The sequence below is a fragment of the Cloeon dipterum genome, chromosome 4 (genome assembly GCF_949628265.1).
Source record: "Cloeon dipterum chromosome 4, ieCloDipt1.1, whole genome shotgun sequence".
In the NCBI taxonomy this organism is placed as follows: Eukaryota; Metazoa; Arthropoda; class Insecta; order Ephemeroptera; family Baetidae; genus Cloeon; species Cloeon dipterum.
The window spans coordinates 9,161,856-9,187,713 of NC_088789.1; the positions used below are offsets into that span (position 1 = coordinate 9,161,856).

Genomic DNA, 25,858 nt, shown 5'->3' on the forward strand with positions numbered 1-25,858 from the left:
TAAATAAACCGCAAACCAAAAGGAGCCATTGACGACAGCATTGAGATATTTTTGCTAACTGCCATTGAAGAAGGGCACGTCAATTTGGTTCGCTCTATATCGCTTTCCCAATATTCCACGGCAATGCACACAAACCTGTGAGCCATAATCAATCGTTGGCGGCCGAGATTTTGTCCGCCGGCCTGCGATGATTTGGTTTTATCAGCGCGGTGAGCGTTGCAGCTCCTGCCTTGTCGGGCTACGAGCTTATCACGCCGCGTTATCAGGCCCAATATGGCCAGGTGGACCTCAGCGGCGGCTTGTGCCACAGCCTTCAATCATCGGCTGTCTGTCTCGCCCGGCACACTGGAGCATCATCAACACCAAGCCACCCCCTCGCACTCCAGGGGCCACAAGCAGTTCTTCGGCAACAACAACTTTGGCCCCATGTACGAGGAGCACTTTGCAGAACACATGGACAACCACTCCTGGTCCATGGCCCAGAACGACTTCAGCGGAATCGAGGATGACTACAGGTCAGTGCCTTGCAATGGTCTTTTTCTTGACTCGTCTTTTAGAATAAATGCAACTCGATCTCACAAGAGTTTTTAATGGCAATAAGCTTTAATGGAATCTCTTCATTTTCACATTTAAAATTTAAGGGGTGATTTTTTATTTAACGGAATTGAATATATTAAAAATAAATATCTGGGTCGGGAATATTTTTGTGAAAAGTTTTTCATGTTGCAATTTCTTACATTACGTGTAGGGTCAGCTATTTCACATGCTTAAAATAGAAAAAAACTTAACGTTTTGCTTGTTAAAAAAGAAAATTGTTTGTATTAAAATGTAGATTCCAATGGAGAATTAGATACATTTTTTAACCAAAATATTTGTCATTAAATGTCTGCGCTCGAGTAGCCTAGTCATTAAATTCTGATCGTTTTTCTTTGTAAAATTTTCGAATTGGCTGATAATTGATAGAACTTGTGGCTTGATTAAAGAAATTTAAATTTTGTACTATTGCCGCTTTCACAATTGCAATGCAATCAATCAAGCTCGTAAGAAACCGGAATTATTTATGCGCAGCTCAATAACAACACATTTTTTCAAATATTTTGATCACCTAATCATTCACAAAATTTAAATTAGTAAAGGTAACATTATGCTTTCTGATCATTGGCCATATGCCCGAAAAATACTCTTCCGCCCCGCTCCAAGTTGAAATCTGCGCCACACTCAAATGCATTCAACAACTTTTATTGAAAAATAGAGACAACAATGGGCGCAAGAATGACAGGCAAACTTGATGAAACCGCGTCCGGCATTCAAATAGGCTATTTTGATGGACTATTTACTAATCGATTAGAAAGGAAGCAGCAGCAAGTCTCAGGATGCTGCGGGCGTTCTATTTTCATTGAAAGCTTGAGTGACGGCCGTACCTGGCCGAAGAATTAAATTCGCGTTTTAGCCAGGCTGCATGCGAGTAGGATAACAAAGCATAAGTGCTGCTGGTGATCAAAACACGCTGATGCATTTTGTGCTCTTTTAGTGCGTGGCAAATCATCTGTAAACGATTCACTCAGTAAGGTGTGAGATGCAAACAAACAAACTCTTGGTGGCTGGCATAGGACGCAGGTGTGTGGCCCGCTTTTCATGCAGCGGGCGCATCATTACACTCTTAGCACTCTCATACTTTATTTAATAGCCAACTCCAGCCGCTATAGCGACCACCAAAGCCACGCAGACACTTTTCTACACAACCGCAGTTATTGACAGCACGTCCGCCTGATAGCTTTTTCTGGCACTTGGTTCTCATCATTTGGGCGTTTTGGCCGACACTGCGGTGCGAAATTAGATAAACATTTATTTCCAAAATAAAACAACAACATTTTCCTATTAAAATTCTTAGAGCAATGCGGTCATCAGTTTGATATTTTAGAAATGAAAGACCTATTTAAAGTTCATGTATGTAGCGAATTTATTAGGTTGTAAAATATTTTAATTGATACATATCAGTATAAAAAATTGCTTGATTTTTTGTCAGGATATAAAGTCTTGTGCTAATTAAAATTCAATATATTTGGTACTAGGGCAATTCGTTCGCTGCTGGCAAGGGAAAAGTGCATATGAATTTCACGAATCCTTGTTAAGAGTTATTTATTTTAAAAGAGCAACAAGATCATTCCAAAGATTTGTATGCTGCGGTTTTCACTCGGTGGAACCAATCACCTATTACAAATTCAAACATTTTTTAAATATATATCAGAATAGTGCCCGCAGCTACTTTTTGTATTGAATTTTATCTGTTATTTATTTTTTTGCTGAATGGTGTGAAATTTTACCCCAAATCATCTCCATGAATACAAAAATTAATCACTACAAATTTACACACTTTGGTAGCATAATGGGAAAATTAGTCAGTTCACTTTTTCGAGTTGTTATCCGTTACTTAGTGCCAAATTCTATTTTCCATTTTCTGTGCAAAATATTCTTTGGATTAATTTTGTGTCCATTGGCGGATCTTTTCTGTTGCGATATTATGAAAGAGTCGCAGGTTTCAAGAAGAATTCAAATATTTATGTTGCTCCGCACCACGCTCGTGTAGAGCACGTTGCATACAATGAAGAGCGATATTTATGATCGATCGATCACACATGCTAGTATCCATATAAAAATGCGGATTTTTGCTTGAAGAGTAAATATATTAAACTCTGTAGGCACAGGAAGTGAAGAAATGCAGATTGTTTACTTTCAATTATTTCAATTACATTTTTATCATTTTTGACACCATAGAAACAAAAAATGCAATCGCAAATCAATTGCTCACATATGGCATAAGAATTAGGACAAAGACGCACGAGAAATTTTGTTTGTATCAATGCAGCCATGTGATATCAGTGAAATGTCCACGACGATGCTCAGCGCATTTGTTGTTGCTCGCGTCGGGGAGGTCCGTCGCGCAGCACTTGATGCGTCCATCACTACACACATTACGTGGACTGTTTGGAGGAGAATTAGCGATTCTCACGGCCGTGCTCAATGCAATCTGCCACGTCAGCCGCGTCGCGCGTAATGAGCCTTTTATTCCGCTCACTTAGCCGCCATCAAACTCGCATTACGACGAAACACCGCCTCTAAACGCGCCTTGTTAACTCCTTTGACTAATGATGTCTACCTGCTACTGGAAGACGCGCATGAAAGGACAACACGCGTGCACAAAAACCAACTTGGGAAGGGAAGCATTAAGAGAATCAATGCCTTCTGTAAATATTTAATCTGGGGGTCTGATATAAATCATTTGCCTCTTAAAAATAAGGATTTGTTTGTTTGCGAAGAAATTGTATTAGGTGCACCGACACACTTTTATTGAAACATTTTAATATAATTAAAATGCTATTCTTGAACCAGTCAGCTTAACAGGAAAATCACAATAGCAATATACAAAACTTTCTAGGAAATTTAAAATGTGACTGAATTACTGGGAGTAGCGTTTTTGATAGATAAGTTATTGCGCGCTTTTCTGTATAATTATAAAGGCGTCTGCAAAAGAAGATAAACACTCGCTTAATGCACACGTGTATAATATAACACACCGCTGAATAATGCAACTGCCTGATTATTTTTCGAACGTTTGTGTATAGCATGTGAGATTCGGCATTTATATATGTATGTATATATAATATACGCTTTTACGTGTGTCGCCTTCCTTCAAATGATCGCTGAGCGTGCGCTGCTCTGAAAACTGATAAGAGCGCTGCGGCATCGAAGAGTGAAATCGTCGCGTTACCTCGTCGATTTCTGCTCTCTATCAGCCATGCTGAGATAACAATATTAAAAATCAGCGTGAATCAAGTTTGATCAATATTGGCTGAAGGCAAACAGACTGCTTTTGAAAATTTTAGAAGCAAAAGACAAAATTTAAAGCAAGCTTGATATCAACTGTTCTCTGTATAGACAAAAATTAAATGTGAGTTTCAATTCATTTCAATTCGTTTTTATTTCTCCAAATAAGTCAAAATATTTTACAAACGTTTAAAGTCAATAATAATCACATAAGAGAAATAAGGCATATATATGTAGTGTTAGCGAACAACTCGCTGAAACTCGTGAATAAAATGGTAGCAAAATTTACCACTTACTTTAAACACACACACACACACACACACACACACACACACACACACACACACCACAGCCTATATATAATATAATACATTAAATACATCACAACATTTGACATCACATGATCACATACAATTTATTTGGAAAAATGGGAACTCGGACCCAATTTAATTCCATGTTTGTTAAAGTTGCCAGGTATATTATTTTTTTTACTCAGCAAAAGCACCAACATTATTCATTGTGATTTTATTTATTATTTTATTTTTTGGTGAAACCACCACAATTATAGTACTGCTTACAGCCATTCACAGTGTTTGTTGGAAATAAAATAATGGCAAGGACAATTCTAACTTAGCAAATAAATCTTCACTTTATTGATTTTTGTACATTAAGTGAGAAGTTGAGAATTATTTTAAGCTTTCGTTCTGCTCACATTGGGATGGACGAGAATATGGCAAATAGATTAAAGCAGTAAAGATTTATTTGGATGATAACGTGTGCTTGATGGGCAGAGTACTCGACTGTTAGCCGGAAAGTTCATGAGTTCGCTTTTTCATCCCTTTCGCAGAACGAGAGTGTGTGTTGTAGGTAGACCTTTTAAAATTGCTCGGCACGTTTCACGTGATTTTGAAAAGCGTGTCAGAGTGTGCATCACGTAACCAACACCCGGCGCATTCACACGCGGTCCCCCGCAAACGTGTACTAATATATTTTCACTGTATTTTTTGCTGCTCGTCATTTTATAAATAATCCTGTCTTTGAATGTTAAGGTTATGATGTTTTAATTGCTCTAAAACTCAATTGTCATTTCCTGGAGGTATTGGACCAACTAACTGTTGAAAGAAAATGTGTCCTAATTTATTGAAATGAACTCATACACAAAAATATTGTTATGTAAAATTCACAAGACAGCATTTTAAACATTTAAATAGTTTCTAAATAGGAATAAAAACTACAAACATAATTTTGAATGATTGCGGAATGAGATCTGAACTTTTTGTCGTTGTTAAAATGCTTTTTATTTTAATTACATAATTTGTAATCTGGTTCCTATATAATCATTGTATAGAGTCCATCACGAATATTTTTGAAAATAATCTTTGATGATATTTATGATTAAAAATATTACTAAAAAAATGTACCAACTAAAATAATATGAACAAAGGCAAAAAATTACATACAATATAACATGATAATAATATATGAAACAATAAATCGTCCTGGTCCCGGCAAAATTGCGCAACGTTCAACAAACACCCAAATTTTCAATGTCGACCTTTTTCATTGTGTTGACCTTTTCTTGCAACAAGGAAATTCGCGTTTGGTTGTTGAAAGTTACGCAATTTTGTCGGGACCAGGACGAAATTTTATTGCCATTGCCATGTGCCACACTAACTTTAATAATTCTGGTAACAAAAAATGTCGTTAAGAAGATTTGTAAGATTTATTTTTGATAAAAGTTAGATACTACTGTATGGTGATAAAATTTCGTAGTATCCAATCAATCAATTTTTACAATGTAAATTTTCCATGCTGCCCTGCTATATAAGCCATTCATGCGAAATCAACAGTTATGGTATACCTTCAATGGAATGGCTATTGCACCGCTATCATACAATAACCTGAGCAGGGGTATGAATCAAAATCTGATACGCGTATTGATATCCGTGGTTCGGCGGGGTCATGAGAGAATTGGCCGCGCGCAAGTGCCTCGCCAGCCGCACGATAAAAGTCAGAAGTATTTCCTGTTACACGCGCGCCTTTCTACTGCTGCCTCTATATATCCTTCTGATCTTTTTTGATATATGTGAGTTGTATTAATGCCGCGTGCATGCTCGGCAAAAAGTTTATTTCGAGGGTGGGAATGTTGCGTTGTTGCATCCTTGTATCAATAAAGTGGCAAGCGGTGGCACATCAAACGTGAATCACGCAACCCACTGAGTTTGCGGCCTAAAACGCATATTTAAAAAGGGGGGGGGGGGCGAACAAAATCTTCCCCCAAAAAATTGAACCACATAAAATTTACCCAACCCCCTCCCAAAAAAGCAGCAAAGAAAATTGCAATATTTTTCTGGTGCTAACTTCAGAAGTTATCCAACCAACAAATTTCAGTAGGACTGCGGGGAAGTGCCCCTGAAGCAGTCCTAAGTATTGCCACGAGTATATAATTGTTCAAAGCTTATTTGTTCATTGTTCAAGCAGGCTACAATGGGCCTTAAGATATCCCACGCCGGAAATTTCAACTTTCGTATCAAATTTTACGTTAAAGAGGTCTCAGTGCACCGCGCCAGCCGGCTAATTTTGGGTCTAGTGCGGTCAGAAGCCACCCGCTCCGACCTTTTGAGAATTATAAAATGCTGTGCCAGCTACGCCAGCCACCGGTTTGAAAGTCGAGAGTTTCATAACTGTCACGGATTGCAATTGTTCTTTTGAAATAATGTTTCTATATGCTGATGGCTCAGAACAATGAACCAATAAGTTTCAATAAACCTAAAAAGGTATTTTGAAAAGAATAACTATTTAACAAACACTTTTCAAAGGAAACTCAGTAGAGTATGTATGTTATTTGTAAGTATATAGTTATTCTTTTCAAAACACCTTTTTGGGTTCAACTTATTGATTTATTGTTTTGAGCCAAAAGCATTAAAGAAACATTATTTCAAAAGAACTATTGCAATCCGTGGCAGTTATGAAACATACGGAAGAGTAATAGTAAAAAGAATAAATCATATAATAACTAATATGGTTTCAATTGAAAAGAGAGAGACATTGAAAAAACCGCGTATATATTTAATTGTGATAGTAAAATCCCAAGCAAAAAGTATAGGAACCTTTAATGTATAGCACTCTTGAATTTTAAGAATTCCTCCAATAGTTTCTCATAATAATTAATCGTCAAATAATCACGAACAAAAACGCAAAGGATTTTTTGAGAGATCCATTGAAGAGAATTAAATAATCTCGATTGATAGCATATGTACTGTATAGTGATGTACCATTTCACTACACGTCCTCACTAATGCAAGGAGCGGGACACAAAATTCAAATTTTCAGTTTTTACGGGTAATTTTACGATTCCCAGTATTAAGTGAGGAGGATTAAACCTGGAGACCGCATTAGAAGCTTGTTTGCTTTGAACTTAGAGGTACTTTACATATAAGAGCGAGATGACAAAGCAACACTCAAGAATTATTATCAGCTTTAATCCAACGTGAAACATGGTGCGCGCGCTCTGCCTCTGATGGGAACGGAAAAGGTGGCGAGTTGCATTACAAATGTGCTGGCTTTTTCATTCATCGCGGCCACAAAAGGCAAAAAGTTGCAGTTGCATGCAGTTTTACTCGCTTGCACGAAACGGTTGCTTGTATGAAATAGAACATTATATTATATATAGTTGCTGGGCAAAGCTCCCCTTTGCAGCGCCTCCTAAATTGCTTCATAAAAAGCGTGGCGGGAAATCATATTTTATACACGAACGAGCGGCAGAGGAAAAACGTTGTCACAATTTGGCAAAAGGCAGGGTGTGCGCTATACACTTCTGCACCCTTATTGTGTGTGCGTGTATTCGTTTTCTCTTTTACGAGCAAGAAAGGGGTTAATTCATTGCATCAGCTTCATACGACGTTTTGAATATTGCAATCAAAGAGCGATGAAAGATTATTGCATCGATGGTAAGCACTTTTGGGATAAGTGAGTCAATTTGTTTCGTCGGAAAAATTGAATAAATCGCAAACTGATAAATTGTTTTATAACATTTTTATCGTTGTTAATATATTAATAAAAAATGGTTAAAGCACGAACTGAATAAATATTCATCAAAGTCAGGCTAATATTAATTTGTGGAATGTTATAAACTAACTGGGCCGAAAATAAGAATGCTTTTAAAGCAAAAGGACTGAATGGTCCGGCGAATTGTTTGGTCCTACGTGGGACTATTATTTGGTCCTACGATGGACCGGATGGTCCCTGCAAAATGGACTGTTTTAGTCCATTATCAAATCGACTCTGAAATTTTTGTTCCGATCGAACCGAATTTTTTGACTGGGTTTTATGAAAACAAATTGATAATATTTCTTACTTGGCAGACAACTTTCCATTTTCTTGCACGATTAGGAAACGAAAATTAAAAAATTGTGCAAGAGGAGATCAATCATTATGGTTTATTATTTTAAATTCGGATAATTTCAAGTCTCATCAGAAAACCTGGCCCTGAAAATACTCGCTATTTTTAGTCTCCTCTGTTGGTCTCCATGCACTTTTTGAATTTTCACTTTCCGCAAGAAATTAGAGAAATTTCCAGAAAATTAGTGAAAAAAATAAAATATGGCATTTACAAAAATGTTGTCAATTTCTTATTGAATATTAAGATATATAATAATCCGATCACTTAAAGCTTGTAGAGGAAAAAGAATATCAACTCAGGGTATAGTCAAATTTTCTAAATCATGCAAACGCACCTTGAGTGTCGTCCAAACTTTCTTCAAAAGCGAATAATGTTATTAATATAATTTTAGCATTTGGAAATCAAGATGCGCACTTGAAGAACGAATCACTTCCAAAAGCACGTTTTTCGCCTAAAAAGTGGAGATTTAATGCGATATAGTAAAATAAAACTTTAAGTTTTTGTATGGTGTCTCCTCAGGTTCTAATTAAATTCCAAGGTTTTTGTGTTTTTTTTTCTTCATATTTTTATTTAATTTGCTAGGCTTTATTGACGATAAGTTAACGATATTAGTATATATGACATTCAAAATGAGTTGCCAAGAATATCGAGATAGAAATGAAAGACTTGAAAATTGATTGACAAAAGCGACCGACCCAATCTCTTGCTTGCAAATAAACTTGCGTTAAGCCTCTGTTTATTTTATCAATAGCATATATGGATAAGACCGTGGGGATAGGCCAAAAGGCGGCTTTTTTCTGTTCACCTCCAGCAGCCAGCGGCTATATATATATAGGGAAAAAACGTGTAATACACATCAAGAGAATACAACAACGAGCGCGGTCGTGATGAGAGAGGCGCAAAAAATCAATCGAGCGCCTCACGCCACTCCCCGCGTGGCTCCATTGGAGTCGAGAGTCCCGCCTCCGGCGCGGCCCCCGCGTGTGAGGGAGTGGGGCCACTCGTGCCCCCTCCCTCCTCAAGTTGGCCACTCGTGTGAAGGGCAGGCAGCAACCCCCGTGTAAGAAGAGCACTCGTGAAGGTTGAGGGGAGGCACTCGATCAGCCAGCTCGCGGAGATTTCAAGGAGCACACACTCACTCGTTCCATGACCATCGTCGTGAGTGCCATGAGTGAAGCAAGTGACAACGACGCACCCTCGCCCAACCCCAGTTCCCCGGCCGGCTCCGAGAGCCGCCACAGGAGACAAGACTCGGAGGACTCGAACTGCTCCATCGAGGTGGACGTCAAATCGGACGTGAGCGACAACCAGCGACCTGTCGACCTCAAGGCCTCCGTCGGGCCACCCCAGCCCCTAACCGAAGAGGCCAGGCTCTCCGAATACTACAGCAACATGTTAATGAGGCAGCCGCCCGATTTCCGTCTCGCGTTCGCCATGGTGGCCCAATATCCGCAGCTGATGTCTCCTCATTGGTACCACCTAATGCCGGGCTTTATTCGACCGCCGCCACAAGTCATTCCGTCGCCCAGCAAGAGGGCAAAAACTGCCTCCAAGACAGGGTCAGTTTTATTATAGATTTAACACTTTTTTACTTCATGGGCGAGTTGGTTAATAATAATTGTTTTAAGACTTTTGTTCTTTGACGGTAATTTTTATGTTCAACAATATCCAAGCGCGGTTGGACCTGATAAAAACACCTTTGCATGCGAACTGCCCATAGAGCTATCTTATATAGGGGAGAAAACTGCTAATGAATTATTATTGGATATAATTGTTTAATCATGCGATAATTCGTTAATACAATCATTTAAAAACATCATATATAGAATAGTTAAACGATACAAAATTACCGTACTTAGTCTCAATTGCTAACTCGTAAATAGTGCCTTTTGCTCAGGAAAGGAAAATTTAGCTACAACTCATTGTTAGGTATAATATAGAAGGTCGCTCCACGACTTTACCATAAAAGAATTAAGGATCGTTGGCTCGAGAAGCACTTATACCATGGTACTTTTCCATTTTTAAAGTATTAACAATTAATGCTATAGATTAAAACTTAAAGCTTTTTTAGCATTTTGCATAAAATATTTTAAGATCAGTATCGTCTAGTGTGAAACTTAAACAGACAATGCAGATTACGTATTATCAAACAAACCTTTAGCCGCAGCAATAAGCCTCTTGACACTCAACAAATAGCGATTTTTCTAATGCCCGCTTTATCTTTTCTCGCTTTTAATCTCATCTCTCAAGTGTACAATATTGGATTAACTTCTTGAGTTTCAAGTAACAATCGATTAGTTTATTGCCACTTGAATTTCTAGCACGCTCTCGCAGTTTACTGAAGCATTTGAGCAGCACTCGTTAAAAACCGTGAAATGATAATTGTGCTTGCGCAAATGTGTCCAACACCACACATTTTAATATTTGATTAACGGCTGAAGAGCACAAACTGAATTAAAAGAGCATCAGCCAGCAGCAAAGAGTGCGCTGTTTGTGAGTATCTCATATGAAAGCAATTTCCAAGACAGGCAGCTCGTTACGTCAAAACTGAGGGCTATGATTGATGAGGGCGACGCAAAACAAATATGCGGCCATGCACGTCTTGGAGCGTTAAAAGCAATTAATATGATCCTAACATTTCCTCTACTCTTTTGTGAAGCACACACTGCATGTATATAATGGCCACCCGTTTGGATATATTTAACACGTTCTATAGGGTCATTTTTAATCAACTTCTACATTTAATGAATCACTAAAATACCTGAAAAGGAAAAATTTATTTTCACAAATTGCATGTATGTAATAGTATCTTCTATTATATACTATGGACGATTGTATAGGCGTGTAGTGTGGCACGCATAATTGCGTTTTACAAAATAAATCGTTCAAAATATTGTAGTATTTTGAAACACTTTTTCCGATGAGAAAATTTATCTTAAATTGGACAAATTATCTTTTAGACCTCAAGCTCATGCATTAAAAGGTGAACTTGCTTTTTTGATCGATGCCGCCGTAAAGAATGGTCAAGGAGTCTCGGTCACATAAAAAGTGAAGAGGTTCAGAGAGCGTTATACAAAAGAAGATCTAAATCCCCCTGCTCTTATCTTTCATCACGTACGGGTATCAAATAATGTTTTTTCGGCGCATTTCTGAAATACACAACAAAGAGCGACCTGCAACAAGCGAACTCACAGGTTATTTACCACACTTGAGCTCTCTTAATGTCCACCCTCTATTCCAACGCACATGGGCAGTTCACGAAGTATTGATAAATTCTTGAACGTGACTCTTGAATATGGCAATATTCTTAGCGCCTGTATAACAGACGTACAATATCGGGGATACTTCACGTCAAGTGAATTCTTTGTGTACGACACGTTTTTGAAAAAACAATTCATTGTTATTTATTTCTCTTAGCGGGAAAGAAAAATAGTTTTTTTGCAATTGTTCTGCTAAATCTTCTAGTTTCAAAGTAATCTTTATTATTGTTCTGCAGGGCTATTGTGCCCCATTGTCATATCCATAGACAAAATAAATTCAGTTTGTACATGATTGTTTAAAAGAGATATTAGATCAATATTTCTTGAAGAACTTTCTTGTAAAAATTCTTTGAAAGCGCTTTGGTTTTCGTTGAGACACAAATGCGGAGGATAAAGTTGAGGATTAGTTTGAGCATCGTGAGATAAATAACACAAATTCCTGCTGAAAAACACATTTTAAACGATTTTATATATACATATATATATTAAATCCTATATTGGAAGTATAATTTCTTAAACAAATAGGAGAAAAAATATATAACCCCTTGGAAATACTTTCTTGGGGGGTAGTTGCAAAAGCTACACCTCATTAGAAAACACATATTGAAATATTCCACTTCAATAGTACTTGGATTATTTGTTCAGATTTCGCTTATAAAACATCGATCCTTATATTTCTTAAAAAATCAAGCTACTCTCTATTCAGGTTGGTTTCAAAGGCCGATATTTCAGCTTGTTTTGCGTATATATAGTAACGCATAAGAGGAAGTATAATATCATTAAAAATATTGGGAAATGCAAACTTCCGGCAATCAGCTCAATGGATGGTGGCGAACAGCAATTTAATCTTCCGCCCTCGCTGTCAGGAGGCGCGCTCGCGTTGTTAACTTCATCATCACTCTTCATTACGGGGTGCGCGTATCACAGCAGAGAGCATGATATCGGCGCCCCGCCACACACAAAACTATAATGTAGCCGCAGCAGTGTCTAATACTGCAGAAAATAAAAGCGCCTGGCCACCCATATTGCCAGCACCCTGCGCTCTCTCCCTGCGGGAGCGTGGATCAAGCGTGAGAGCTGCTTAACGTAATCGTCACCTCTTTTTGCTAAAATAAAACACTTTTTCCCTTTATTCTTTCAAGAGATATATAGCCTCTTAAGTGTATAACAATGGGGCTAAATTTATTGAGCCCTCATTAAAACTCTGCACTTGCTTCTCTGTTTACAGTCGATTCCTGGATGGGTCAGGAAAAATTATCTCCGGCCGACCTACTGCATTCCACATCAGTGACATTCTTGAGTTGCACGACCCTGCGACAGGCACACCCAAGCCAGGTGACCTGCCCGACCACGTTTCAACCCTACCTCCGCAAGGTGAGTGACACTCGACAAATAATTTTATTACAACAACAGAGTAAACAGCGGATTTAATAATAAAAATCAACCGCTGTCAAAACAGATCGATTGCTCGTCGCGGGAATGCTTTTGAAATCGAGATATATTTTTGTGTGAAGGCGCGGTTGTTGCATATTTTTTACGCTCTCTGCGGTAAGAAAAGAGGCGCAGAGATCTATTTGCGCAGGGTTGACGTGCGGGCGTGCTCTAGGGGCTTTTTGCCCACCATTAACCCCCGATCTAATTGCGTTTGCTCGTAGCGGTCCCAAGTAAATATTTGGCCGGTGACGCGCGCTTGTCAACATTTCCGACGCTTTACCTGGACGTGCGATGGTGGTCGACAGCAGCAGTTAGTTTCTTTCAAAATTGTTCCTGTAGCTTTCTAGAATGACTCCAAATGGAGACTGAATCATCTCTTTCATTGAGTTATGCAAATTAATAAGGGAATTACTCAGGGAAAATTATTTTCTTTTAGTGTTATTTAGATATATCTCTTTTGATTTTAATTAAACAAAAATCAATAAAAAATACCGTTCATTGGAGCGCATTATTCCATTTTCTCAACATTCACATGGTTTCTGAGAAGAATTGTTCAAAAATTTGTAAAGTGGAGCATATTAGGCCAAATTTTATAAAAGACCATTGAATCAGACAAATTTTTTAAATTTACATCACCGCAGTTCTTCTCAAATACATATATACTTTTTGCATTGCTAAATGTTTTCAAATCAGACAGTTATGTGTGTTGTTCAGTTTGCTTTTAAGCTTTTAGCTTTTTGATCTATTTATTGTCTTTTTGAAATTATATAGCTTTTAAGTGATTCCGCAACACGAAATTGTTCACCTGCATAATTGTCGTGATAATTGTTTCACAAAAATCTGGGGAACGCATCTCGGACAGCAGACACTTTTATCACAGGAAATGCATCATTTCATGTTCGCCGGCATTATACAAAAGTTTTTTACATATTGCCCTATATATGTATAAATTATTTCAAGCGCACATGCGACGTTTTTATCAGGAAACTTTTAATTTTGGGCGAGCAAACGCACTTTAAACGTGAGAGTGGCAGAGGTTGTTGCTCGCGCGCATTTTAAAGAGCACAATCGATAAAACGTATTATATTCGTGTCGGGACATTTCATTTGGACAAAAGCAACCCTTTCAACAAGTCTCCAGCGCATAGCTGCGCCACACACGCATAAACCAGACATTAAAATATCCTCTAATTGCTGTGTCAATTGAACTTTTTTTGTATATGCCACGCGTTTATGTGTGTATATATAATATAGAATAATTGTTATCTGAGTGAGTGAGAGGGAGTTTTATATGGCAGTTGTTGGGTGTTCTTGTGAAACAAGCCTGCCGCCATGCTGTGCCGCAACACACTCACGCCATACGCACACGTATACACGCAAAGATAGGTATAATTAAAATAAGGGTTAGAGTGGCGAGGCCGGCCGACTGAAAATTACACTTTTGTGCCATTTGGAAAGATAGCGGCATGCAATCAGCGGCGGAATGGAAATTCCGTGCGTGACGGATAGCCTTTTAAAGCTAATGTGTTGCTCACTCCAGCACTGTCTCTGCTTTTATCCTCGCGGAAAATGCGCGACGAGCTTTCATTTCAACTTTTCCAGCAAGATCGAGAGGAAGTAAGTCGTGATGAAATTTTCCAACGATCACTCTAAGAAATTGCCTCCGATTTTCTTTTTACTGTTATTACTTGCCCAATTTGGAAAAATGTCGTTTGATTTTTATCTTTCGTTCGCTCGCTCTCGTGCCGTCCCATTCCCCGCCCATGGACAAAGCAGCGTTTTTATATTCTGACTCGCTGCTGCGCATTTTGAATCGAATTTTTAATGTCAAAAGTTATCTCGCCGCTGAAGCTTTTTATCGGGAAGCAATTTCGTGCGATAAAAACCACTTTGTAGGCACATTAATGACCCTCCTAAAACCAAAATTTCACTCGAGTCCTGATTCCTGGGAATCAAGTTGTCACATTTAGTGCACGATTTTTCAAACCTAATGCTGAACAAATCGAATTTCATGACACGGCGAATTTTCCTATGGAAAAGTGGAAATAAATTCCCATGTGTTTTGCAGGCTCTCTCACTGCTCCCGATTTCCATGGTTTGCCCAATTACGGACCTCACTTGTACGGCCTCCTCGGAAGCGAGTCTTTCCACGGCCCTGGCCGCTGGCCGCACCCTCACACAATGGCCACAGATTCCCACCACCACCCACCTGGTAAGTCAAATTATTTTTTACTTCTTCTGCTATAAGTTATCAAATAAGTCATTTATATCAGAAGAATCATTGTGCGCATTTACCGTTTCTCATAATGCCATTAACTGTTACAAATAAGTACTCGAGATTTGATTTTAAAGACTTTATCTCTCATCTCATGAAGAGCATATTTATATTTACAAAGATTGCGACGGTTGCTTTTTTTAATCTGCACTTTCTGCACCCCCTGTGCGTTTCTGCCACTCCAAGTTCTCGCTTGCTCTATTTGTCTTCGAAGAGAGGAACGAATTTTCCATTTGAGAGCTCTGCTCCGAACGTCACCCTTCGCGCGGACATGCATAGGAACAAACAAATAAAACTGGTACAAATCTTTTGAGTGCGTATCATGGTGGAGAGAGCGACCGGATTTATTTTCATTTTATTCGACATTAAGTCAGCTTAGCCGCACGTTTGAGAGCTATTTGCTCGCGTGATGGGGCCATGTTGGATGCTGAAGAGCAGATGTTGCCGCGGGCCCAGGGGCACGAGGGGTCAAACCGTGAATTCAGCCTACCCCGCCAATCAGCATTTGCCGAATGCAGCTGCAATCACGCCCTTGTGTGTATTATTATCACTGCTGCAGTGTATACGATGCTGATGCTGCGTGTCATTGTGCGGCCCTTTAGCAAATGTGGCCGCCTGCATTCAAATTACATGCATAATTTGTTTTATAATTTTCATCAATCATCGGCCGCGCTTTGTATGCCAAACGAGAGAGCGTTAACTTTTATGGATGCAGTGGGGGGCGTTTTCATTTAAATTTTTTTATTCAAATGAATGCATTTTTTTGTTTTCAAGTAAGCAAATATATTGAGTTTATAACTTTTTTAAATAACTATTTATTTGAGATTTTCTCAACAAGGTTTGGTCCAGATGCAGATGAAAAGCCGAGCCTCGTAATCCTTTTCAACCCTTTTCCTTTGAATTAAAATCGCCAGAGAAAGTCAATGTTTGGTGACAAAATTCCTTCCTTTAGTGCTAGTTTTTCATAAAGCAAAAGCTGATTCTTGATGGGGCAAATAATAAAGCTTCCACTCAGTCGGTAAACTTTCATACATTTGAAGCACAATGAGTGACGGTATAAAACATGCACAATTTATGGCTGCTATGCCATATAGCTAGGTTTTAGAGCAAGTACATGATGCCTTGAAGCGCGGCTTTTTCTGATATTATTAACTGAAGAGAGGGGGATGTCACACACACAATACATTTCTGCTCAGTTTGGCATGAGACAAAAGCAAGCTGGTTTCCGCCCCTGTTAAGATGAAAGGAGGGGCGAAGGGCTGGTTGTCGAGCCGAGGGGCGGCGACACACATCAACCCTCTTGTTCGCGGAAGTTGCACGAGAGCAAGCCGAGCATGTCGCGAAAACTTTTCAACCGGCGCGACAGAGAGAAAAGCGACGCTTTGCTCTTCGCCGAACACAAGAGCCTCTTCTACTTCTTACACCAATTACAAGCGTGTTCTAATTTAATTACACTTTGCCGCTCGAGAAGATAGATAACTTATCAACTCTTATAATTAGATGCAGGCTTTCTTCAACGCCTTGTCAGATCGTTTCGTAGAGATTGGCCAACAAGCATGGTGGATTTTTTGGCAATATCTTTTCACATTTTTATTTTAACTTGCAAACATAGTGCGGTTTATGGTTTATCCACAGAGACACCCATCAAATTTTTAATCTATGTTAATAATAATGTTAGATTAATAATGTTAGATTAATAAAGGATTGCAAATACGACTATCAACCGACAATCCATTGACCCCAAATTTTTTTAAATCCCTGATAAGTCTAAATTTGACTGGACTAATACAAATTCTAAAGATAGAGGCTATATATATGTTAAACTAGATATTCCTTTCGTGGCTATCATTTCCTCATCTGTTCTCATAAATGTTTTCACCTTCTATTGTTTTAATCAATGTAAATTGTAAATGTATCTATTTTCATTCTTCGCTTATAGCATGACGTATCATTTACTTGACTGTGTCAAAAAACCTTTAACATTTTATCACAAGCATCGACCCTGTTATATAAGAAAAAGACTTGTAATTAATTCGTAAACCGATGGTGTCCGATAAATTAATAATAAAATTCGTTTGAAAGCCTACTAGCTCTATATATAACTAATCGAGATGTCACTCTTCCTATTATTTAATATAATTACTAATTATTTTTAGCAGTTTTCCTCACATTTTCAAGCATTAAAAAATGTTAATAAAATCGTGATTTCTTTTCTATTTTACTTTTTCTTTTCTGTACATTGCATTTTAAACAAAAAAATTGAACGCAATTGAATAGAGGAGTGAAAAGGAATGAAAAAAGTCAATTTAATTTCTTCGGTTAAAATAAATATAAATCGAGGAGATTTCCGCAGATAAGATCCGTTTTGCACTCAAAAGCACTCTACTTGGAAAGTCAATAGCATACGTTAATGAGACACTAATTAAAATTCGGCCGTGAATCGGCGCACTCAAGATTAGAGAAATCTGAGCGGCAGACTGTGAGATAGCGCCTTAATTGGTTGTTCAAATCGAACGCGTATAAATCATCATCTATAGAGCGCAGATGGAAAAGCTGTGTCAAACAGGCCGTGTGCTTTCCTATATTTGCGCCTCTGCGTGTGTATAAATATTCTGTGCGCGGCGGAGGTTCTTAGTAGATTAGATTTTGAATTAAGCATCACTCGAAAACAACGTGATAGCTGCGCGGAAAGAGGCAAAGTCTAAGGCAAGCGCCGATGCAAAACAATAGCGCAAAATTTGCCTTATATCGCGACGTGTGCGATTGCCTGCAGCAATGACTTCTCCATTTCATTCGTCATTGATGAGTAACATGATTTTGGCTCTTTTGAAATATTGAAATTTCGCTTAGTCAACGCCATTCCAGCAAACTGCAAGCAATTTAATAATGTACTATACTTTTTGTCAGTAAAATATGCAAGTCAAACGCAAAAAATGGCCCACTAATTTTTACTGCCAATTTACAGGATATATATTCACGATAAAAGTTAATAAATATAATAGAATATGCATTTTCTGTAAAACCCGTTGGCTTGCATTGTTAAGGCATTCTCAGGAGTGTCAAAGCAATGGGAGGTATTTGAGCAGTTCGGAGATCTAATACTGGCTACCCAATGTCAGAGATGGCAAAAAGTGGTTAGTTTAGTGACTCGAAATGCTCAAATTGCTCAACGGGCTGGGAGGCGCACCGGCGCCGACTCGCTACTTGCTGGTTTGCACCTTTCCAGCATGCGTGATTTGACTTCACGGGACGAATGTCTAGCGTGTCAATGCAGTCCTCGGTGCGGAGGCAAGTGGCCCTTGAGTGGGCTGGGTCCCTGTGCGGCCTGGTGCGCCCATGTTATCCGTTCGCGGTGTTATTTGGGACCCGGGTTTCAGCATTCGTGCTAGTGCAGTGCGCGCCCTTCCCGGTCCTCCGGTCCTCGGACAGGAATAAAAAGAGCAAAAAAAGCAAATATCAAAAATTCTGTAACACTGCAATCAAAATGCACAGATTCATGTAATTAATTATTTTTTGGCAAACCGATTTCTGCTTAAATGTAAACTTGCCCACTGCCTTCTATAATTGCTTTATGCACGAGAAGATTTCGTTTTTGTGGCAACACCCACAAAAAAATAATAAACCAAAAAATGACTGAGCTTAACTATATTTTAAAATCAGCAAAAACTCTACAAAATCTCGGCACAAATAATGTGCGAAGGCGACACACATTTTTAAGAAGCCTCGTTTGGAACAGAACGTGCGGACTCAATTGATTATGCACCCTCGCACTCCCGTTTCGCTGGTTATTGCTCATTTCCCACCCTCGCTAACAGGAGCATGCGGCGATGGTATACAAATGTGTGTAATATGCTCTCTCTGCTCGCGAATGTGTATCACTTACAATATTTTCAATTACCAGCGAATGATATTCATGACCTCTCTGCGTGGAGGGTGCAGCGGCGTGCCGACCCGCGCGTCGCAGATTGTTTTATTTGCATGTTATCACCCTTTGATTTTCGGCGGCTTATCGCTGCCGCTGTGCACGTGCGAGCACGCGGCGGCGGCCGCCGACACATTTTGCTCTTTCAAATGTGCAGTGTGGTGAAAAAACTCAATATACATGCTCTCTTCTCTTCACAAGTATATATTTATTCTCCCAGAGGTTAACACACAATTTTTTGTAAATGTTTTTTTAATTTCTCATTGCGTCAATGAATGTTACTTTTTGTTCACACGGTGAAGATTGTGAAAAGGATTGGGTAATTTGCAAATTACTCACTCAGGAGTAATATCTTTGGTTTTTTTTTCAAAATTCCTCTTCAACACGCTCTTGAAAAATTAAGCATTGTCCTAAATTAACAACTGAAATATATAGTGCATCGTACACGTAAAATGCAATTATGTTCAAACTGATATTATTTTGTCTGGATATGGCAATGTATGGGGCAAAATAGCCCTGCAGAACCATAATAAAGATTACTTTGAAACTAAAATGCACTCTCTATACAGTCATGCATATACACTCTTCTTTGAAGCATCTCTCAACGACTTCAGCATAACATGCTTTATGAAAATGTTTCCTTTTGGAAAAAATGAAAAAATAATTATTTTCCGGACTTTTTAATTAACTGGTGCTTAAAAAAACTTACAAAACTTTATAGAGTCAAGAAATTAGCGAATCAAATTGCATTTTTACTCTCTCTAAATTACCCTACCTAAGAAGAGGGAGAAAATAGTTTTGATTTAAAAGTTAGCATATTTATTTATCATTCTCCAACTTAGTTACTCTTTTCTGTGAGTTTATTTAAAGTACATATATATATATATATATATATAGGATATGGGCTGCCAAAAAAAACAATTGAAGAGCAACAATTATCTCGCACGTTCTAGTGCTAGACAACCACTGTTCCGCCCCTCCCCCAGTTGTTCATTGTGAACTTATCATTAATTTAATATTAGCCTCTTCGTTTTTTTTTTTTTTTACTTCAAAGCTGATCATTTTTGTGGTTTTTGTTCGAAGGTCTTTGCAGGCCAGGGCTGGTTCCCGCCTCCCCGAAGCAACCGAGTCCGGACACAACCTCTCCAGTCGGCAGCAGAAGCGGCGGCGCCCCGTTCGACGGCTACCCCGGTGGACCCTTTGATCCCGCCGCGTCCCCCTCGTCGGGGGCCATGCCTCCCAGTTCGTCCCCCACTAACTCGCCGCGGAGTCCGAGGCCGACCGTGGACGCGTCGCGGCTCAACGGCGGCGTGATGGGAACGTCAACGCCGCACGACCTCAGCCGCACCGACGATGACGGTGAGGGCGACTGCATCGAGGAGGACATGGACTCGGAGGAGGAGACATCGAGGAACAATAGCTCGGACCAGCAGCAGCCACCGCAGAAGAAGCGGAAGCGACGTGTTCTCTTTTCCAAAGCACAGACCTACGAGCTTGAAAGGCGATTCCGCCAACAACGGTACCTGTCCGCGCCCGAAAGGGAGCACCTGGCCAGCATCATCAGACTCACACCTACCCAAGTCAAGATCTGGTTCCAGAATCACAGGTAAGGAAAATTTAAAAAGGATTTTTCCCTTTACTTACATTCTAATCTGTGGATCGCGGGATTAATAATTTTAAACATCCGTTTCGGAACGAAGTATAAAAAAATCATCATAATTCATTATCTATACTTAAAACAAAAATTTGGCTTGGACGGGTACGCAAATACCAGAGTTCGCGTAACAGAACTCGAGGCCATAAACCGTGATTATTTTTGTTATCGGGCTGTGTGATGTCATGAGTAAGGCAGTTGGATGATTGCGTAAACTTTGATTTGCCTGCGCGTCTTAAATGGCGCTCATCATAATAGTATAATAGTTCAATTAAAAAATATTTTTATAAAACAAACATTACAATTAAACTGTGCTATAGCTCTATCAATATTGGTGTCGAAGTGGTCCTTTGTGTCTGTTACTTTGAAGTAATCACATAGGACCAAAAGAAGCAATCAAAACACAGACTTTGCTATATAGTAATTCTCTAAAGTACGACGTGGCTTCACCAAGTGTCTTGGATAGTTTCAATACATCTCGTCAAGATCTTTTCAAAAATTACATGGTTTCCATTTACCGAAATGAATTTCAAACATATCCTGCAGGCAGACTAAAAAGCAGTGATTGCTTCTTGAAAAACAGCCGAATTTCTCCAAAATGTAATGTGCATCCCTTAGTATTTTTAAGCTTTGACCCTTTTCATTATCAGTGAAGTCAAATAAGATTTACCTGAATTATGCAATTTAACTATCAACTTTTGTTGCATGAGTTTTTAATAAGGTGGAATTATCATTGCCTCATTTTAAGCAAGAAGTATTTTTTCTTGTGAATTTTAATAAGTTAAAATATTGTCATTAAAATGACAATAACAAAAAAATCAAATACCAAAATTATGAACGAATGAACCCATTGAAATTTTTGTCCAAATACCAAGCCTCGCAGAGCTCTGATAAGAGTTTTCAGATAGTGCACTATGCACAAACAAAAAAAATGGGGAATTTTAGCTCATTACAATTCATCCCGATATAAAAATTCCAATAGGTTTAAAAGTTATAAGTTTGCAATCTTTTTATTCTGACGAATAGAATCAAAAACCATTTTCACGCTCATCTAACGTTCGAATCTGCAACTTTGTTTGCAGATATAAGACAAAGCGAGCGCAGCTGGAGAAGGGAATGCAGGAAGCGTCTGCCACAAGCACATTACCCTCCCCTCGTAGGGTAGCCGTGCCTGTGCTGGTCAGGGACGGAAAGCCGTGCAGCGGCGGTGGCAAGAGCCAAGCTGAGATGTGCCTGCCAGGTCTGATGAACGTCAACATGGACATCAGTGCCCTGCAGTTGCCCCCGGTCACCCTTGCGGCCTCCCTGGCCAACAGCAACTGCGTAGGTTCTAGCATGGGTGTGGTGCCGCCCACCTACACTCACACATTTATGCAACAAATGCAACAGGCACGATGGTGGTAGCACACACGAAAACCCTGCCCTGAAAAGAACCGGTCCTTTCTGCCGAATTCATCCTGCCGTTGAATTTTGTAGAGCTGAAAGGGCCAATTTTCCCCCACCTAGTCGTCCTATACCGAGAGTCAGTTCCTGCCCCCTATTATCCTTGCTAGTACAAGAGTGCTGTCAAATGCGTAAAGTGGGTGTCACATGTGAAAAATCAGACAAAAAACTAAAACAAAATAATAATCATTTTTCACCATGGAAAATTTTCATAAATGCAGCCTTCGAAATTTAAGCGCTTATTTACAGGTTAAATATAAACAAGCTTATGTTTCGTTTACTACAAGGGGTGTACCGAGACTATCATGCCGCTGGGTGCCGGTATTTTTTTGTTAAATACTGTTTTGCTGCCCATGCAGGCAATCTCAGATGGTAAAACTTTCCTCGCTTTGCGGGCAAAAAGCATTTGGTCGTTTTTATATCCGGTCACGGACCTAAATTATTGCTCTCGTTAAGTTATAATAAATTACTGACCCGCCGCTATAACTGCTCAACTTCTGCCATTCCGCCGATTATCCCATAATCGGCGGTGGAAATTGAGCAATCGCTTCTGCGAGGGGAAAGTTTGTCCATTTCTCTCGGGCACCATTAACCCACTTTGCATGAAGGCAATTTTGTTTAGCAGGAGTTTATTACTTATAACCAGATCTCAAATCTTGTATCGCTAAATTTGGAAGAAACTTGAAAATTCGCAATGTACCAAATGAATCTTAATTTCAGTTGCTTAAAGTGAAAAATGAGAGTGACTGGCTCTGTTGATGAAAAGTGGCCAGTCGACATTGAAATCTTCAAATCTGTGGAGAAACTCGCGACTTCTATTTAAATGTGTTAAATTATTTACTGTGGATTTAACTTAATTACTTTGATTGCTAATCCAATCTATGATTTTTTTGTCTATATTAATAAACAACTGTTGATAATAAGCCGCGTCTCGATGAAATTAACTAAAGCATCTCTAGAAAATCTGAATATTGTCATCGGCTGGCCACTTTGAATGAGGAAAGAAATACAAGTGTTCATTTTAGAATTTCATCAACGGCAATTTTTTAAGAATTTCATTTCAAAGGATTCCTTATAACAAGAAACTTGAATAAAATATTTATAATATTTAGGCAATTTCATCTACAAATAACGAATTTTGGTCATCAGTAAGTATATACCGAGAGTTAAAGTGCAAGAATCGGATAACGTGTATAGGAAAAATAACAAATTAATATGCGCACACAAAATAAGGATTCCTTAATAATTGTGAATGTAGTGTTAAAATACGCAACTCTGAGAGTGTAAAAAGGATAATATTGATTCATTTCCTTTACTGTGATGGGGATGTGTTTCATCAAAATGTGTACGGGCGCCACTGAAATAATAAGTAAGGAAAAACAATAAAAAATATCTATTGAAATTTGAATGTCGTCTTATTTCACATATATATCATTTATACTGTAAGAGAGTATTTAACAAATTACAGAGATTTTTGCAAACATCGGAATATTTGAGCTGAGTATATATTGGGAGCACTACAGTTTTCTTTTTAAAGTTTTTTAATTGATCTTCTCCTGAACTTCCTCCTTTGATGTATTCTAAGCTTTTAGAATCTTTTGTAATATAGAAGAAGCAGATTTTAGCTCATTGAAAAATATAACAGCTCTTCAAATAAAGGATGGATTTTGTTACATGAGGGCGAGTGACGGGGTTTCACATATGGTATCGTCTGTATATTGATCTCTGAATCGTGCTTATAAATATAGCAAAGATGGTAGATGATCGATTTAAAGACCATTATTTATTATACTTTTCTACAGGTAGGATTTCGTTTTAAAAATTAATGCTGGTGAGGCCATGAGAGTAAAAAGAGTGCAGTCTGACTATAGAGATGATTTTCTCAACAAAATTTCAACCTCTTAGCTGCCCATCTTTAAAGTTAGTACGTGCAGTGATTTACTATTTTCTATATTTTTTTTCTTGTTTTCTTTCATTGAAATACAACCAACCTGAAATTTATGTTGTATTTTACCAACCAAAACAAAGAGACAATAGTTTAGTCGTGGGCAGCGAGCCAAGTTTTTAATTTAATTCCTCGCGTCCGGTCGTCGATTAGCAATCGGAAAAGCTGTTCTGCTCCCCCAGCATGTAATGATTATTTGATGGTGCTCTGATTTACGGCCGCGATATTAGCCCGCGCCGCTGTGCACACATACACGATGCGGAGACTTCGCCGAACAACCCCACTGGGGTTGACAATTAAGTGTTGCATGACTCGGAACCGCGATTCCCAGGACCTGCCGGTCGTCGTCGGTCGTCGGAGACGCAGCAGCGAACGGGGGTGAGCGAAAGCAAGCGCACCCCCGAAGCGGGCGCACGCGTGGGCCAGCAGAGAGCATAGTGTGCGGCCGCAAAAACCAGCGCCAGTCACGCACCGACTAATAAAGCGACTGCCGACGCTGCGCTTTTTATTATTCTCGACTGTATTACTGTGATTAACTCGATTTTATCGTCTCTGCTGCCCTCGTAAGCCCCGCCGGATTACTCTCCAGCGCGTTTTGCTGTGGTGTGCTCTGCCGCTTGGCGCGATGCTTTTTATCGCGATCGTCGTTTATCACGCGTTCATTATATGTTATGCTGCATTGTTGCATCTGTGCCGGTTTATTAAAAACAACAACTGTTAGATTGATTAAACAGTAAGCGGTCAATGAAATCCGAGTCTTGTTCTTCACATAAACATTTATCTGCTGTTTTTGTGTCACTCTATTTTTCGTGTAACAACTTGTATCGTAATATTACCGAAGAGGCATTCGAGGAATCATCAATAGAAAAATTAAAAAACCACATCGCTATGGTTAAAATTTAAATTCAAAAATGCTTAGAGATTTTTGAGGTTGTTTATACATTTTTGATTCTTTTCTACATCGGCGATTGCAGCAGCCAACATTTCACACGACTTTCTGCTACTTTTTCCCAAGATTATTCCTTTGCGCAACACATCCTTGACTGCAAATTGATTCTGTAACTTGAATCCGCCATATTTTTATTTATCCTCCAAGAAAAGACGCGCACACAAAGCGAGTTGAGCGGCTCGTGCTGCACGATAAGATAATTATTGCGATAGGGAGCAGTGTATTTTTGTCAAATAACGCAGTGACCGCCGAATGCCGCAGCTTTGTGAAGATTTGATTGGTCCTGTTGGTTTTTCAGAGCCGACAAAGGAAAAACAATGACACCGGCATATAGCCATTGTGTGCCGCCGCAGATAGGCCTTGCAGGGATTTTGTCAGTCGGAAATCTGTGCGCTCGCTTCTGCTCGGCACTTGACGTTTTATTGCCAAAACAAACAAACTTTTGACATGTTTGATCGGCAAACTAAAATCGATCAAAGGTGGGAAACTGATCGAACGGAGTGATAGCGGTGTGCAACGAAGAAGACACAAATTTCACAGAGATTCCCCAAATCTGTGATAGCGAATTTCACAATATAAATTAACTTTAATGATTACTCAACGTTTGAGCAAAATATGCTGAACTTCTCACGAAAGAGCTTTGCATGAACTTCACTCACTGCTTGAAATGTGGTTAAAATAAAATCACACCAGTAAAGAAAATGTAGATATAAAAATATATATATACACTCGAGGTTGGATAAAAATATT

General features: G+C 39.0%; 1 protein-coding gene across 2 annotated transcripts; it reads left to right on the plus strand.

Annotated features, from left to right (window-relative positions):
• The first annotated feature begins 258 nt into the window (after positions 1 to 258).
• LOC135943483 (homeobox protein vnd-like) lies at positions 259 to 23,616 on the plus strand. Of its 2 annotated transcripts, none has more exons than XM_065490026.1 (5): positions 259 to 515; positions 12,716 to 12,861; positions 14,989 to 15,132; positions 20,201 to 20,723; positions 21,854 to 23,616. In XM_065490026.1, exons 1-5 carry the CDS (start codon positions 274 to 276, stop codon positions 22,173 to 22,175), a joined length of 1,377 nt encoding a protein of 458 aa, XP_065346098.1. In that variant the 5' UTR covers positions 259 to 273; the 3' UTR covers positions 22,176 to 23,616. The 2 variants fall into 2 exon arrangements, with proteins under 2 accessions (XP_065346098.1, XP_065346097.1); XM_065490025.1 differs by lacking the exon at positions 259 to 515 and adding an exon at positions 9,256 to 9,786.
• Positions 23,617 to 25,858: the final 2,242 nt, after the last annotated feature.